The 16,438-nt window shown below is 30.8% G+C and overlaps 1 protein-coding gene across 4 annotated transcripts; it reads left to right on the forward strand.

The window, feature by feature from the left end:
- The first annotated feature begins 10,864 nt into the window (after nucleotides 1–10,864).
- Nucleotides 10,865–14,574, forward strand: LOC108321014 (floral homeotic protein APETALA 2). 4 transcript variants are annotated; one of them, XM_017552639.2, is made up of 10 exons: nucleotides 10,865–11,873; nucleotides 11,993–12,018; nucleotides 12,239–12,269; nucleotides 12,413–12,500; nucleotides 12,664–12,809; nucleotides 12,938–12,982; nucleotides 13,133–13,221; nucleotides 13,312–13,490; nucleotides 13,567–13,782; nucleotides 13,940–14,574. In XM_017552639.2, the coding sequence occupies exons 1-10, from the start codon at nucleotides 11,332–11,334 to the stop codon at nucleotides 14,141–14,143; spliced, it is 1,566 nt and encodes a 521-aa protein (XP_017408128.1). In that variant the 5' UTR covers nucleotides 10,865–11,331; the 3' UTR covers nucleotides 14,144–14,574. The 4 variants fall into 4 exon arrangements, with proteins under 4 accessions (XP_017408128.1, XP_017408136.1, XP_052735033.1 ...); XM_017552647.2 differs by having other exon boundaries at nucleotides 13,318–13,490; XM_052879073.1 differs by lacking the exon at nucleotides 12,938–12,982.
- Nucleotides 14,575–16,438: the final 1,864 nt, after the last annotated feature.

The following is a 16,438-nucleotide window of genomic DNA, read 5'->3' on the forward strand; positions in this document are numbered from 1 at the left end:
TTCCTTGTGCAGGTCTGAGAGCATTTTAGCTCCAGCCTGCTAAGCAACAGGTTTGTACCATTCAATGTGCAAATTCACGAATGCTTTGACATTGAGTGGTGGCAGGGCATCATTGAGCACTACTCTTCACTGTAGGTCTAGAACAATTTAATTATAGGTTGTTTAGCGACAAAATGGTATCGTTGAATGCCAGGACTACCACTTAGCATCACCTTTTACGAAAGGTTTAGTGATAACCCCCAAGGCTATTGTTAAGAGCTTTTGCGAGAGATCTTGCATTGAGCGCCACTTCTAAGTGTTAGTGTATATGTTGTGATTTTCTGAGACTTTGATTTGTTTAAAATAGATTACTATGGATATGATGTATGTTTAATATATATTATAGATGGTGAACATGGTTGTGAACATGTATGGTGAATATTTTGGAAGGAATTTTAAGGAAAAATTTCTTGTAGTAGTTTCAATGGTGTATGTATTGATGTATGAATTTTGTGGGAGTTATCTTGACATTCTAATAACCATCCAATCTCAATTAAAGAATGGTGAGGTATGTGGTTTGAGGAGCAAGATGTCCTAGTCTAGGAGCTTTACATTGACCAAAGGCGTTAATAGATTAACCTTGTGTATGTTAGGGTGAAACCTATTGACAATGGTTCTACAAAGCATTAGAGGCCAAGTGCATAACTCGTCAGAGTCTGATATACATGTATCCAGATGATCAAGTCTAGTATCAATGATAACATATGTTAGGATTTATTGATATAAACGTTTATTTGTGTTAATATCTCTATAAATGTTGTATGATTGTCTTTTTGGTACATTAGTTTATCCATTCTTTTTTTTTTGTTTGTTAGTTTGTTTTTTTTGTTTGCAATTATGATTACCTTAATGGTGTGAGTATATAAGGATGTTCTAATAGATCTTTTACAAAAATATAAATTTATGATGTTTGTTTTCAGTAATGTTAGTTTGAGTGATGTTTGATTTTGAGAATATATATATATATATATATATATATATATATATATATATATATATATATATATATATATGAATGAGATAATTGTAATAACATATATGTTTTTTAATTATATGTTTTTTTATATTAAATGTATGATATTTCTTTTGTAGTTGAATATTATTAAAAATAAATGTTAAACATAAAATATTAAAAATAATAATAATAATAATAATAAGTTTATTAAAATAATATTAATAATAATGAAATTATATATTATAATTAAATTTATAATGTTATAATTTAATTTCTAATTAAAATTAATTTATAATTATAAAGTTAACTTGATTTTTTATAAATATATCTTTTTATAATTCTTTTTGAATTTATGTATGAATTAAATCACTTACAATTTTTTTCATTATTTTCTTTTCTTTCGTATCCTCTTTTTCTAAATTTAATTATTTGATTTTGTATTCTTTCTCCTCTGTTCTTTATATTTTATTTCTTTTTTCTTTCCCATTTTCATATAGCCGATCAAACAAGACAATTAGACATAATCCTTAATTAGAAGAAAGTATCATGTTATAAGAACAAATTTCATCTTGAATCAAAGAAAGATATGAGATTCACTAGGTCATGTATCTTGGGAGCAGAATTTTTAAACCACTTCTTCTGTGGTTTCTTTTATCAGTATCATATTGACATTCTTGTGAGACAAAATATATTATTCCTTCTCTAACTTTGAGAATGAATGACAGGTTAGTACAACTATTAGTTTTATATTTTTCTGTCCCCATTACGAAACCAAACATGTTATTAATCTAGAATGTGACTAGTTGGACATAAAGCCCTTTGATTATCTGACAAGTGTTTGATCTATAAAAAAAATACTATAAGACATATCAATTAAATTCATAAGAGCTTCCACATAGATTATATGTATGTTGTATAGATGGAGAAATAAAGACTACTTTAATTAACATTAATTTCATTTATTGAATGTTGAACTAATGGTAGTAGTACCATTTTCACGTGACTAAACTGTCTTTAATTAATGGAGTATTGATTCATAATTCTAAAAGTCTAACAGTGTCGAATACAAGGCGAAATTTAGTCCAGTTTTTTCCATAGTAATGCCACAATTTACTATTAATATTAATGGTTTTTTTACATGTTTCTCCCTTCCAACTTGATGGTATACATTATTCAAATATACATATATATGATCGGATATAAGAATATTAGATTTGGTAAATCGATTACAAAACAATATGTATTTGATTTGTATTTATTCGATCAAAACAATATCAAGTTAGATAATGAGATAATTCAAATTAAGTTAAAAAAGAAAGAATTAATTAACAAAAGGAGAATTTGGTATCAACATCAACATTAGCAAGATGAAAAGACCGACATTCTCACAAAAATAAATATTAATACTTGACATCATAAAGCTTTTAAAAGTCTCTAATATATAATATATTAAGTCTAAAAATTAGTCTACTGTATATATCCAATAAATTGCTCGAACATGACAATATTGTACTGCTTCTTGATTGAATACATGTCAACCTACTAAAACGACATGTACTCAACCCACACTTATTTTACTAAGATAATTCACAATTAAACCAATAAAGAAAGAATTAACCCAAAGTTAATAAGTAATTAGACTATATAATCGAAGTCCATTAAGATAAAAATCTATAAACAATAGTATAAGTAATATATCCTATGAAATATATTAATTTCATTTACTTAATTATCACATTTTATTATTTGTTGACACACTTAGCTAAATTGAACAATGAATTTGCAAACATAATTTCTACTCGACTTAAAAAAAGGACTAGTATCTCCGATAAAAACAAATACTCTTAGAATTAAAGTTGAATATTTCAAACACTTTTGAAGTCTTTTCAGTATATTCGCCGTAAAAACACAACCATACAAGATTTTCTAATGAGATTCTGATGATATGATATAACATATGAAGAATAGAAAGGTTCCAAAGATCATGAAGCTACAGGGAGAAAAACCCCATAATTAGACATGGTCGATTAACGAACCATGTTAATCCCTTGCTTTTCCGAACCTCGTCGAACAGCATACCTTCCTGGGTGTAATAAAAATTCGGCACGCCAAGTCGTGGCGGGTCCTCCGTGAAGGGTGGGTCCTGGGCCTCGATTTCTCCGATCAGTTGGAACTTCGAAGGGTCCTAGGTATTGCTTGCGCCTGCTTCAAGTAACAAGTGGCGGAAATTGAGAGCTTTTGGATGACGGCGTTGTTTCTTGTTTGTTGACTTGGTTCTTTTGGGCCTCCCTGGGCTTGATGGTCCAGCAAACATAGAAGACGTTAGCAACGGCGGATACATATGAGATGCGTGATTTTGGTTGGATGTGGTGAAGCACATTGTAAAGTTTGCACGGACCGTTGGATATGTAATGGGTCTGTGGTGGTTGGTGGAATTTAGACATATTAAGTGAAGAAGATGATGATGATGAAAAGGAGTGAAATAGGAAATAGAAAAAGAGAAGGGTGAAAGAAGATGATTGGGTAAAGGAATCTTGGATGAACCACTTTTAGATTGTTCAAAAGTGTTTCATTAGATTTTAGGCCTATTCATATTCAATTCATTGCTATATAAGAGTAATGTCTCTCTTAGTTATTGGACACCTCATGTTTAGTATTGTTTGCTCTTTAAGGATGTTATTTACTTATTTCTTAAGTGATTTAAGTGTTCTAAATTATTCATAAGTATAAAGGCCAATTTCAATAAAAATAGAAATATAAATGAATAATTTTAATAGATGTTCATAAATAATAACTGTATGTATATAAAAACTTACTGATTTATATTTTGTGAATACGAGATAATCTTTTTTAAGAGAAAGAGTGGTGTTTCCATTTGAGGAAAAGGAGGTCCTTAACCTTAACCTCGCCCCACTTCCATCACAAATACACACAGAATTGGTTGGGAGATAGATTGAAAGATACGTTTACACACACATTACATTCTTGCTTTTTCTTTTAGATTTTTTTCCCCTAGGCATCTCCCTAATTAAACCCAGGTTAGATGTTTCTTTTAATTAATTAACTTTTTATTTATTAACATTATTAATTAAAATCTAATTAAGTTTTCATTTTTCCAAACATAATAATGCAACTATTTTTATGTAATTAACAAGAGAATAATTAACACATAAATATTTATTATTTTAGTTTGTACTTTATATAATTTAAAGCAATTAATAGTACTAATAATTTATATAATAATTGAAATTGTATTTAAATTAAATTAATACATTTTAAAATTTAGAAACTTAATTCAATTTTTTATTAATAGAGACTAAATAGAAACAAACAAACAAATAAATAAGATTAAAAATTAATTGAACGTCAAATGATAATTTTTCAATTCCCTTTAATCAACTTAAATACTTATATTTTTTATTAAATAGAAGAAAACCTAAAACGTTTATATTAATTAAAATTAAAGAAAATAAACTATGCATTAACAACCACTTGGAGAAAAAATATGTTTTCCATTGATGATATAAAATATTTTGTATTATTTTCAATCACACTATATTACATATTATTGATTTTTATTTTTAAAGGTTTTCTGTTTTAAATATTTAAGTGTTTAGACCGTTTAATTCCGAGATTAAACACTGTTTTGTAAAAAAGATTTAAAACTTTATTCAAACATTTTCTTTCTAGAATTTTATTGTGTTACAGGTTATACGTGAGCATCCTACAATGTCCAATAATGTGGTACTTTTAATTAAATGTGCAAAAAAAAGATGTGATTTTTAAAATATTTAATTTTCTTAAAAAAAACATGGTTTGAAAAGAGACAAATATTTTCTTTTTATATTTAGGCCCGACAAGTATGTATCTAGCTCCTATATATTTTTATTCAAAATGGAAATATTCATCAAGTAGTTATTTAAAAAAATGTTAAGAAAATAGTTTTTTTTTTAAAAAATTCGACAATCGAAAAGATAAATAATGGTCTATGAAATTAGATTTTGGTGTGAAAATGGAATACGTGTAAGGAAAGTCAGAATACCTACAACGTCCATTCTAAAACGATACATTTAATTAAATGTGTAAAAGGATTTTTATTTTTCAAAATATTTAGTTTTTCCGTAAAAAAATAAGAAAATACTATTCTAAAAGAAACAATTTTTTTGACCCGTAAAAAATGACCTGATTCCTATATTTCTATTCAAAATGAAAAAAAATTAAGAAAGATATAATTGTTAAAAAAATAATTTGAAAAAATGATTTAAGTGGTTCCGAACTGAAAGTTTACCCGAATGATCTGGCTTTCTCATTATTTAACTCACAGACACTCCAAATGTTTTTATGATTTATTACATATGATCCATACCAATACATATGATGAGTTATAAACTAAATGGGTGTGTAATTGGTGTCTAGTAGAATAAGCTTATGCATATCAGACGCATTCTGGTTGATGTTCATCGTTTGAGTGAATGTTTTGTTACTGAGAGAGGAAAAGGAAGTGAGTACTGTAGATGTTAATATCATGTGTGCCCACCACATAAGTTTTTCTGAGCAACTAATAAGTTATTGGTGCGCATTATATTTCATGAATAGGAGGCACATGCACGTACATGCTTACTGTCATGAAATTGATATGTACCATAATTGGGATAGTGGACTGCTGGTGGGTTATACTTGGGAAAAACAAGAAAAATCCTCACAAATATAATACTCATGGCAAGACATTCAAATATTTATACTAAAACCTACACATTAATTCTTTATATAGAATAACACTAGTCTCCACCATTCCCTCCACAAAATACTAACATTCTAACAAAATCGTTTAATCACTTTTAATTATTAATTATACTTACCTCGTTTCCTTATTTTATGCTCACAATTCTCTTTGTTCTTATACCTTTCGTTGTTAAATAATCCTAAAACTTTTTCTTTATTCAGAATATTAGGGGTGTTTGCAAGTTATATTAGACAAAATTTTGATAAATTTATCATTTAGTTAACTAAAAAATTATCAAATTGGATTGGATTTGGTTTTTGCATTTTTTTATGTAGACTCGGTCCATTTTGAATAAGTTGGATTGAGTTAGGTTAAAATTTTGTAAACTTTTCTTTTGGTAGAAAAAAAATGTAATTTTTAGGTATAACCTAATTAAAAAAGAACATAATCTTTGCAAAAGTTATTTCAGCTTTAAATAGTTTAATAAATTAAATTATAACAAGTTTTTTTTTCAAATTAATCTAAGACATTTTGTCCATAACATATAAGTCTTCATACTAAACTCATCATTGGATTAGGATTAAATCAATTATAAATAATACTCAACCCAATTTAATTAGGTTGGATTAGGATACATTGAGTAATTGAGTAATCCAATTCACTAAATATCACTACAAAATATACTAACTGAAGTTGACCCAAAATCATATATTTTTTTTAATTTCAAAATCTTACCTTTTTTCTAAAATCTTTCATTTTAACTTAGTGAATTCATCAAAATTTTCAAATGAAATATTATGATATAAATAGAAATAAACATAAGAAAACCTCGAGTTATGACTTTGTCTGAAGCTTTATTATTTAAAAATTTGAATGTTTAACATGAGTGAATTTGTTTTTCTAAGAAAAACTATTATGTACATTTTTTTTTTGTATAATAAAAGTGCATTATTTGATATCTCTAAAAGGAAATGACAAATTCAAGTGTTTCATATTTGTTGGATAATTGGAGAAAAAAACATTGGAGATATATTTAACAGTAGATTACATGTCAACATTAGAAATATATAAATTATAATTTTTAATTTAAAACTTTAAGATAATAGTTTTGTAAGTTTTTCTCATTTATACGTTGCTTAGCTTGCTTTCTTTCTATACAATATGAGATTCCAATTCATATTAACATTTCTTTTTTCTCTAGTTTTCCATAATGGTAAATATATTACTTAACCACAAGTATCTTTATGAAGACTAATACTTACAGGAAATACTTTTGATCTAAATAATCTATCTAAAACTTACGATTCATCATTGAGGTCACATTGTATTTGTTAATGAAAAAAACATAATATAAAAGATATTTTCTTAAGAAAAACTAAAAGAGAGAAAGAGACTATATCTTGTAATATTTCGTCTCAACCACTAAAGTTAAGTTTATTATTTAGAAACCTCCAAGTTTTTCTAAAATAATTTTACAAGTATTTTTTCAATCACATATGACAAAAAAAAAGTATTATTTTCACTTTAGTATCTTCACTTAGGAAATAAGAAAAAAAAATGTTTCTAACCAAACAATAAAAGATAGATTAATATAAAATATAAGCTTTGGTTTTTAATAAACATATTCAAAGAGAGATTAATATATATATATATATATATATATATATATATATATATATATATATATATAGTTTTACAAAGTTTGAGTATTACAAAGAGATTCACATTCATATATGTATGAATATTTCTAATTAGTAATGTGAAGATCATCAGTTGATGTCGAATGAATCTTGCTGACTTGCTTTATTAATAAGATAACATTGTATGTTTGTTTATTTTTAGTTGATAAGATATTTTTCACATGTAAAGTGAATTAACATATAGTAGATAATACATATTTTTTCTAGTGCCTTTTATATTAGAAGTGCACCTTTGGATGATTATTGATCTAACATCTTGTCTTGGAATTTTATAACATATTTTTTTCTTTTTCTAAAAGAATAATATATACTAGTGTATAAAAGTTTTTTTATACAAATCAAAAAATATTTTTTATACTAATTTTAGAATCATATAGAATCTAAGGTACAGAAAATTTATACCAATTAAATAAGAATCGATATATAAACCACAATCAACATCTTCTACTTTACTTTTTCATGGGATGTTATCAAGTCCTTGATTTTCTTGTCTAACATCAATTTGAACTCTTCCTTTTCCAGATCAAAATCTACTTCTTCACAATTTACATGTTTTCTTTTATTTTTCCTTTCTCGTATGTCAAAAGAATAATTTCTCAGGTTTCGATTGGATGTGGCATTTCCTTTCAAATATTACCTATAAAGACTGTTGTTTTTCATTTAGCTCTCGGAAATTCATCTTCTTTAATATCCTTTCTAATCGAAATTGCCTCCTTGTTATTTGCCTCTCTTCTTATTTTACTCCCCTTTGAATGTCAACATCAACAAAAAACATTGATGGAAGGGGACAACTCTACACCAAGATGTTGGCTAATCATAAAGAAAGAGTTTCCAAACAGGTGTGAAGAACTTGTTTAGAATAATCTTACATAGTGAATTTTCATATTTCAATATGCAACCTCCTTATAGTGAGCATAAAAGTAATGCAAATTACGTCCCATTTTTCTTTGACAATCTTGTAGTACCTATTATATTCAACGTTTTAATAAAGTACAATTAATGATACTATATTATCGACAATTAATTGAAGAATATTATATTCTCTTTCAGTGTATTTCAATTATTTTTTACCACTACAACTTTCGTGATGATTTCTTGCATGTGGTAATGTGTAGATGGACATGCATCTTTATGTTCCTTTTTCATATAAACTCCTATAATTTACATTTCAAATGTTTTTATTTAACACCTATTAGAAGAATATTTAACCTCGTGGAAGGTGAATTAAGATACAAATTTGTTAGTGCAAAAGACAAAAGAAGGACATTGAATTGTATTTTACATAAATTTTATGCACTTGATAACCTTTTTCTTTTGTTTTTTTAAAGAAATTTTAAAATATATTTTTTCTTGAATGAGTTAAATAAAGAAATAGACAAGATTTTGTATGGATTCATCTCAACTACCAAAATTTCCTCTAGTTATAGGTAATATCAAAATTATATTAAAAGAATCAGTTTTACTGCAAGTATTTTTTTTTTACAAAACAATCTAAGTTAGACTTAATTATTACAACATGTAAACAATGTTTCATCTCTTGAAAAATTAATTTGAGGGGAAGAAACATCAGAGAAATTTTCACTATTTAATCATAGTCAAACACCACTTCAAATTTAAAACTTTAAAACATTAAACTTGTGATCTAATTTCTTAGTCATATTTTACTCAACTTCATCACTTATACTTTATTAAGTCTCAATCTTACTTGAAAGACAATATCATCACTGAGACATTTGTGATTAAAAATGCTTTTCGGACTATCAATATGTAAAAAGAAAAACTCACAATTGTTAATATTTAAGTTCATATGGAGTCTCACATTATTTAAAAACAATCAAAGTTAAACGGCATTAATAAATAACTCAATAAGCTTATTAATTAGTTTAAAATTTTGAATTGGATATAATGTCAAATTCTCATGTTCTCGGGTGGTGGCAAATCAGTGAAGATTTTCCCTTAACAATAATATCATTTTGATGTTGGAGAGCTTTTACAGCTGTTTTTAGTTTTTGTACAATCTTCGTTTGGTTATAGGTTTGATTGAAGTCCAAAAGGAAAACAAAACATGATTTTAGAAATATGTGTTTCAACCTTCAAATTTCTTTACAAGGGAACATGATCTATATAAGTTAACCTTTATATGTACAATATTACAAGGAAAACTAAATCATACACTTATTTCCTTTTTCAGACTAGCTTGGCTCAATTTTTTTGCTTGCATCACTTATTTAATATTAGATAAAATTATACCGGAATCTTTTGAATAGAAAATATTAAAATCTATTATGACAGTGATATTACGAAACTTGTATAAAATGAGTTGTATCTATTAAAACCTATAATATTATTATGACTGTTAGAGTAGCATTCCATTACGAAACTAAGAATGTTACATAAAGTGCAGGAATGTTTAAAAGGTTTTTACATGTTGGAATGAAGTGTGAGATATTTTTGAGCATATTACACTGAAAAAAATGTTGTTGAGGTTGAAGGGGAGAGTGATATTTGTGTTGATGGGTGGTTAGTTATGAGAAGTGATTTTATAAAGAGGTAGGAGATAAGAAAAATGAAAAGGAAAGGTAAAAAAATGAGAAAGAGTAGTAGTAGTAGTAGTAGAGAAAGAAGAGTATTGTTGGAAGAGAAACAAAGATTACATAGAGGTAACACGCGCAGTTTGAGGAGAGTGAGGTAGTGTAAGATAGGGTCATAAATACAAGGTACAGCGTAGGAAGGGCATTGGTCGCTTGGAGAACGAAAGAGGCAAAGGTGGCCCTCTTCCCGTACTCTTGGATTGGACTTTTCTGGAAAGAGTTTCCTTTTACTACTATTATTCTCATTTCCTTTTCTGATGCCAAAACCTATCACAAACTCAAACACCCTTCCCTTCCTTCCTTCACTCTTTCTCCTCTTTTCCCTTCCCTTCCACACTCTCAATTAAATACTTCTTTCTTCCCCAAACTACCCCTTTCCATCACCTCTAATTACTTTCCTTTTTTGTCCTCCCGTCGCACCCCACATGGTAAAACGTAGTCATAATCCTAAAAAGATAAAAACGCTTGGAGGCGTGGATTGAACAAGGGGCTTTGCGACTTGCGAAATCATTAGCGATTACAAGCTAACAAAAGCTATTTTTTAGTAATTATCTTTCTTTAGGACTCCTTCCGCTGTCTATTTCCATTACTGGGTAATTAGGAGCCAGAAAGACACCCAGGATGCTTTTCGATTTGGTTAACGTGGGAAAGTTGTTTAAGAAAGAGATGGTTCTTTCTTTCCCAATTTTCTCAACACCTATTTATCTCTCTGACCCCTCTCTAATAAATAGAGAAAAACAGTAAAAATTAAAAAGAGAGAGAGAGGAAATAATAATAAAGAAAACAGAAATAGAAATATTTGTTTTTTCGAGAGTGACGAATGACAAGAAAAAGGACAGTCTAGAGATGGAGAGAGAATGAAATTATGAGTCATTGAAAAGAAAAGAGAGAAGCAAGTGGTTAGAGAGAGAGAAGAAAGGAAGGGTGTTAAGGAGAGGGTGAGATGCTTTCGTCTAAGCTTGCTCAAACTGGCCTCGTCTATGCTGTATTGGGCAGTTGGGGAATACAAAGATCTTTGAACATCTCCTTTACTACATTTTTGCAACACCTACCTCTTTCTCTCTCTCTCTTCACTCGTCCTAGGTTTGATTTTCTTCTCTGAATTCCCAACCTCGCTACCTCCACCACTTCTCCCTTTTTCGCATCTCCATTATTTTATTCTCAAACCGCGACAACACACCCATAACACACACGCAGTTTCAATTTCTTCTGCTCCTGCCAGCCCAAATTAAAATTAAAATAAAAGGGCAACACAAAGGTTTGGTCTTTTCATGTGAGACTGAAGAGCACACACCCGGCTCGCTACTTACCGTTAATGTTAGAATGTGGGATCTCAATTACTCACCCGATCAGAGGAAGGACGAGGAATCCGAAGGGTGTTCTTCCCTCAAGACTTCCATCTACGGGGACGATGACAACATCAAAGGCAAAAGGGTTGGATCTGTTTCCAATTCCAGCTCTTCGGCTGTGGTAATCGAGGACGGATCAGAAGAAGAGGAGGAGGACGACGAGGAGGACGAAGAAGGTGGCAGAAGAAGCATGAAGAAGCGAAGCAGCAAGATTTTCGGGTTCTCTGTGACCGAAGATTGTGAGTCCATGGACAGTGACCACCCGCCTGTGACAAGACAGTTTTTTCCGGTGGAGGAGGCTGACGTGGCGGTTGCATCGGGTGGTGGAAGCTCCACCTTCCCTAGAGCTCACTGGGTAGGTGTGAAATTTTGCCAATCAGAAGCACTTGGTGCTGGAAAATCAGTCGAAGTCTCTCAGCCTATGAAGAAGAGTCGCCGAGGACCAAGGTCAAGAAGCTCTCAGTATAGAGGAGTCACCTTTTACAGAAGAACGGGTCGGTGGGAGTCTCATATATGGTTAGTGCTTTCCATTTCAAAAAAAAAAAAATGTGTACCTGAAGTTCAAAAAAAATTGGCCTTTTCTCAGCATCAAAATTTGATTCTTTTCGGTTCTGTTTGTGTCCGTGGTATTGCAGGGATTGTGGAAAACAAGTGTATCTAGGTAAGCATAACGATAACAATGATTGTGTGTGTGTGTGGAGTGTGGCAGTTATTTTCCCTAAATCTTGTTTTAAGCGGCTAAAACGTTTTTTTTTTCTTCTTTTGTGTTTTTTGTCTCGGCTATGATATGGTAGAGACAAGAGTGAGTGTGTTGTGTGTGTGGGGGGGAAATTTTATTGTGGTGACTGACTTGATGGTTTTGTCTGGGTAAATTTGTCTAGGTGGATTTGACACAGCACATGCGGCTGCTCGGTGAGCCCTTGCCCCCTCCTCTAGTTTACCAAGCTTGTAATATAACTTTTTCTATGTCTTGAACCGAATCAAATATAAATCACATTTCGTTGTGGAAAATGTGAGCCTCAAAGAAAAACCTCTATTTCCGTCTCTCTTTGCAGGGCCTATGATCGTGCGGCCATCAAGTTCCGAGGAGTGGAGGCCGACATAAACTTCAATATTGAAGATTATGAAGACGACCTGAAGCAGGTGATCCGTTTGAAAATTTTATTTTATTCCGTAAAGAAGGGATTCGTCCATGTATCTTATCTTCAACAGTCTTTCTCATAGAATACACCTTATCTCCTGCGGTTACTGTTATTTCTCCCATCTCGAATTATTCTCGTGATTTGGTCGTATTCGATGTTAATAGATGAGCAATCTTACCAAGGAAGAGTTCGTCCACGTGCTTCGCCGACAAAGCACTGGATTTCCGAGGGGAAGCTCCAAATATAGAGGTGTAACTTTGCACAAGTGTGGAAGATGGGAAGCTCGAATGGGTCAATTTTTAGGGAAAAAGTATGCCTTCTTTTCTTTTCTTTTTCTTTTTCTCCTTTTTCTTTTTCTACATTTTCTCATTCTTCATGCTAAACAATCTAAATTTCATATCTTCCTCATCACTAAGATTAACTCATTTGATTCATTAGGTACGTTTATTTGGGTCTCTTTGACACCGAGATTGAAGCTGCAAAGTAAACTACTATCTTGTTTTGCTCACTCACGTCGTTATTAATTGTTTTCCTTTCCTCCTTCCATTTACTAGATTGCCCATCTTCTAGCGAAGAATATTAAACTATTAATCATCATTAGGGTTTTAATTTAATCGCACATTGTTACTATAGGGCTTATGACAAAGCAGCCATAAAATGCAATGGCAAAGAGGCCGTAACCAATTTTGATCCCAGCATCTATGAGAACGAGCTTAACTCCGGTAAGAAATGGAATAAAAGTATTTTTTAGCATGATTTTTGCGATAATCGTGTTTATGTTATATTAATGAAACGTATGTGTGAATATGAAGGAGCAGAATCCACAGGGAACGGTGCAGATCACAATCTGGATTTAAGTTTGGGAAATTCAAGTTCAAAGGGTGGCGGTAACCAAGCGTTTGGGAATCATCATCACGGCAGCAATGGTGGAAATCATGATCAACAGGTGGCAGCTGAATCTAATTGGCGAAATGGGGGAAGCAAACCTAAGGTTGGTTGATGGTTGTTATTATTATATTTAGTTATGGTGGAATGGTTATTGATTTGTGTGTTAATATTTGGTTAAGCTGGTGAATATACTGCCAAAACCATGTAATAGAGGGAACAAGGACACACAGGGAAGGGATGTGCACGGGGAGAGTGAAGCATTGAGGATGCTAAGTCAAACCCACCTTCATTGCCCAGCTTCCAGTGAAATGCAAAGATATGGTCCCTACAGGTCTACCGGAGGAGAGTCTCAAATGCTTCAAAATTTTGCTCCCATTCACCCACCAAATTTTCATGTGGGTATCTCTTCAATTAATTTATTTTAGCTCATACATTAAATAGAGATCAGAAAATATAGAAACACGAGCCCCCACTATTATTACCATTGAGACACATTTTTAGTATTGGAGTTGTCAGCCCATTTATTTATTTATATTTATTTATTAAATGTAGTTTCCCAGCAGCAGCAGCAGCATTGGAGGCCGTATTGGAAGTGATCTTTCATTGTCAATGGCCGATCAACAACAGTGGCAATCCGGGCCTCCACATTATTTAGCAACTGCTGCAGCATCATCAGGATTCCCACAACAGATAAGACCCTCTTCTCAAGGTTGGCTGCAGAAAAATGGGTTCCACACTCTCATGAGACCCTCATGACCCTATATAGAAATTTTCTGCCCACCCAGTTTCATTCAAATGATCATAATCTGCTCCCTAAGAATATCATCACCCCCACCGCCGCCCCCCAAAAAAAATTATTTTCTTTTCTTAGCATGTAAAAATGGTTGCGGTGTTAGGCCGTGTCCATGTCCAACCCAGCAACCTCCTTTAGGAAGGCCATACAAGACCATAACTTGTTAACTGTTGAGGTGAAAAGAAAGGATGAAAGAAAAAAAAAATCCAAATTGGGTACTTATTACTGGTCTTGGTCTGGGTCAGTCAAACTAACAAACGGACGAAATCTTTAACTAGATATTCTGGGCTCTGACTAAAATTTTATGATCTTGTATAACTCTGATTTATTGCTTTTCTGCGTTGTGGTATTTATGACAGCACCTATTCGTTTCTTAATTTGGGATGTATTGCTATCACCTACACATGGTTGTCAATTTGTTCCTTATTTCTCTTTGGATTGGGATTGGTCTTAAAAACTTTTCCAAGGAAAGATGCTAGCTTTGGTGGCTTAGAAGGGCAATGGGGGGTTGTTTAGCTTGACAAAAAACGTTGAGACAAATCTAGGTAAAGCTTAAACGAGCAAAAAAAGTTGAAGAAAATAATATTAGGAATGAGGAATTTTTATATATTGATAGGAGGAGTAGGGTGGAGGTGGAGGCAGGGAAAAATCAGAGATACAAAATGGTTTATTTTCTGGTGTCTTGGAAATATCATCGGATGGTGATGAATAGTCTCCATCAACGGTGTCCTTTGAATCAGTTCTCTCGGCCAAAAGCAGTCAGACAATGCCATTATGATGAGAGGGACCTATCATTGTTCGTCTAAAGCTCCAAAAGGACACTGATACATGGAGTGAGAGAGAGAAAAAGAAGCGACCAAAAGGGCATAATGGCCAAGGGGTTTTGAGGAGGTTTAACACTTTAACCATTCTCACTTTTAACCTTTACGACAAAAAACTAAAGTAAGTGCATAATGACAATGTTAATTAAAAGTAAAAACAGGTGTTTGTTTCATCGTATCATATTAATATAATATATGGGATGTACTTTTGTGGAGCAGAGGCCTCATTGGTTAATAGATTGGTTGGGTTCAACGATTCTAGACATGTGAGTTTGAGAGGGAACAGCTTCTGACTCGTTAATGAATCAGACTCAATGTTTGATGATAAACTTTGTTATCTCGTAGGTTGCAAAAATAATAGTCTTCCCATTTAAATAATCATCCATTTGTTCTTTGGACCTTGTGGTTTGGTAAACAATTAAAATATCATTTTAAAGCATACACCATTTCGTCATCACTACCGTCATCTTAGATATTTTCAGCTAAAGTATTCTTCAAATAGATTAAATATAAGACCCGAGTTTTAGGTTTCTTGTACTACCACTGGGTCGTACTACCAAAATGGAAAATTAAAAAAGCAAAAAAATTATTAAGCTTAATCACTCTGTAAACCACATTATTTGAGTAAAGAAAAGCAACACCCTGTAGCCTACACTATTGATTCATGATATCTTGTTGCATCACACGTCCTTCGTTTGGATCAATTACAGAAAAATATAATATAATTAGGGTAGACAATAAGATGGATATAAATTATTTCATTCTTCGCCTTAAATTTTCTTGGATCAGGTTTGTACCAAAGAATAATTCTTTCTCCTTGCTTGGAAATTTGTTTAGAGTTTTAATTTTTGTCCTTGGAGAGTTTTTTATAATACTTTTTTGTATAGAAGGATTGAAAATAAATTAAAATTGATATTATCATTTTATGTTAAGCTAAAACATTATATTATCTAATTTATTCATCCTTTTTCATTCTTCTATTTATCTAGATAGCTGAAGAGAGATTTTCTTAGATTTTTAATTTTTTTTTAAATCTCATTTCATTTCTTTCTTCAAACAAAATAAAATTACAAAATGTATCCTCTATATATTAGTATTCAAAACATACAGTGTGACATTTAAAAAATGTATTTAACTATTATAAATGCCGGACTGTGAACTTTCCTTCCTATAATAAATTTACTTAAGTAGGGTAGAGTTTATTCCCGTAGGATCTAAATAAATAAAAAATTGTAGGGCTACAAATTTCAACTACTCTAAAAACTAAATACATTGCAATTGCATTCAATACTAATACAGTATCTATATCTAATTTATATATATATATATATATATATATATATATATATATATATATATATATATATATTACATGAAGATATTTTTTTTACTTTTTTTTTCACTTTTATTCTTTAAGTTTCTTTTAAATTTAACTGA

The sequence above is a fragment of the Vigna angularis genome, chromosome 1 (genome assembly GCF_016808095.1).
Source record: "Vigna angularis cultivar LongXiaoDou No.4 chromosome 1, ASM1680809v1, whole genome shotgun sequence".
NCBI lineage: Eukaryota > Viridiplantae > Streptophyta > Magnoliopsida > Fabales > Fabaceae > Vigna > Vigna angularis.

What these genes read in the sequence shown, in the direction of transcription:
- LOC108321014 (XM_017552639.2), top strand. Translation starts at nt 11,332, where the DNA reads ATGTGGGATCTCAATTACTCACCCGATCAGAGGAAGGACGAGGAATCC. An exon ending in CGGTGGGAGTCTCATATATG is followed by an intron (nt 11,874 to 11,992) that starts GTTAGTGCTTTC and finishes GTGGTATTGCAG; the next exon opens with GGATTGTGGAAAACAAGTGT. An exon ending in GGTCAATTTTTAGGGAAAAA is followed by an intron (nt 12,810 to 12,937) that starts GTATGCCTTCTT and finishes TTGATTCATTAG; the next exon opens with GTACGTTTATTTGGGTCTCT.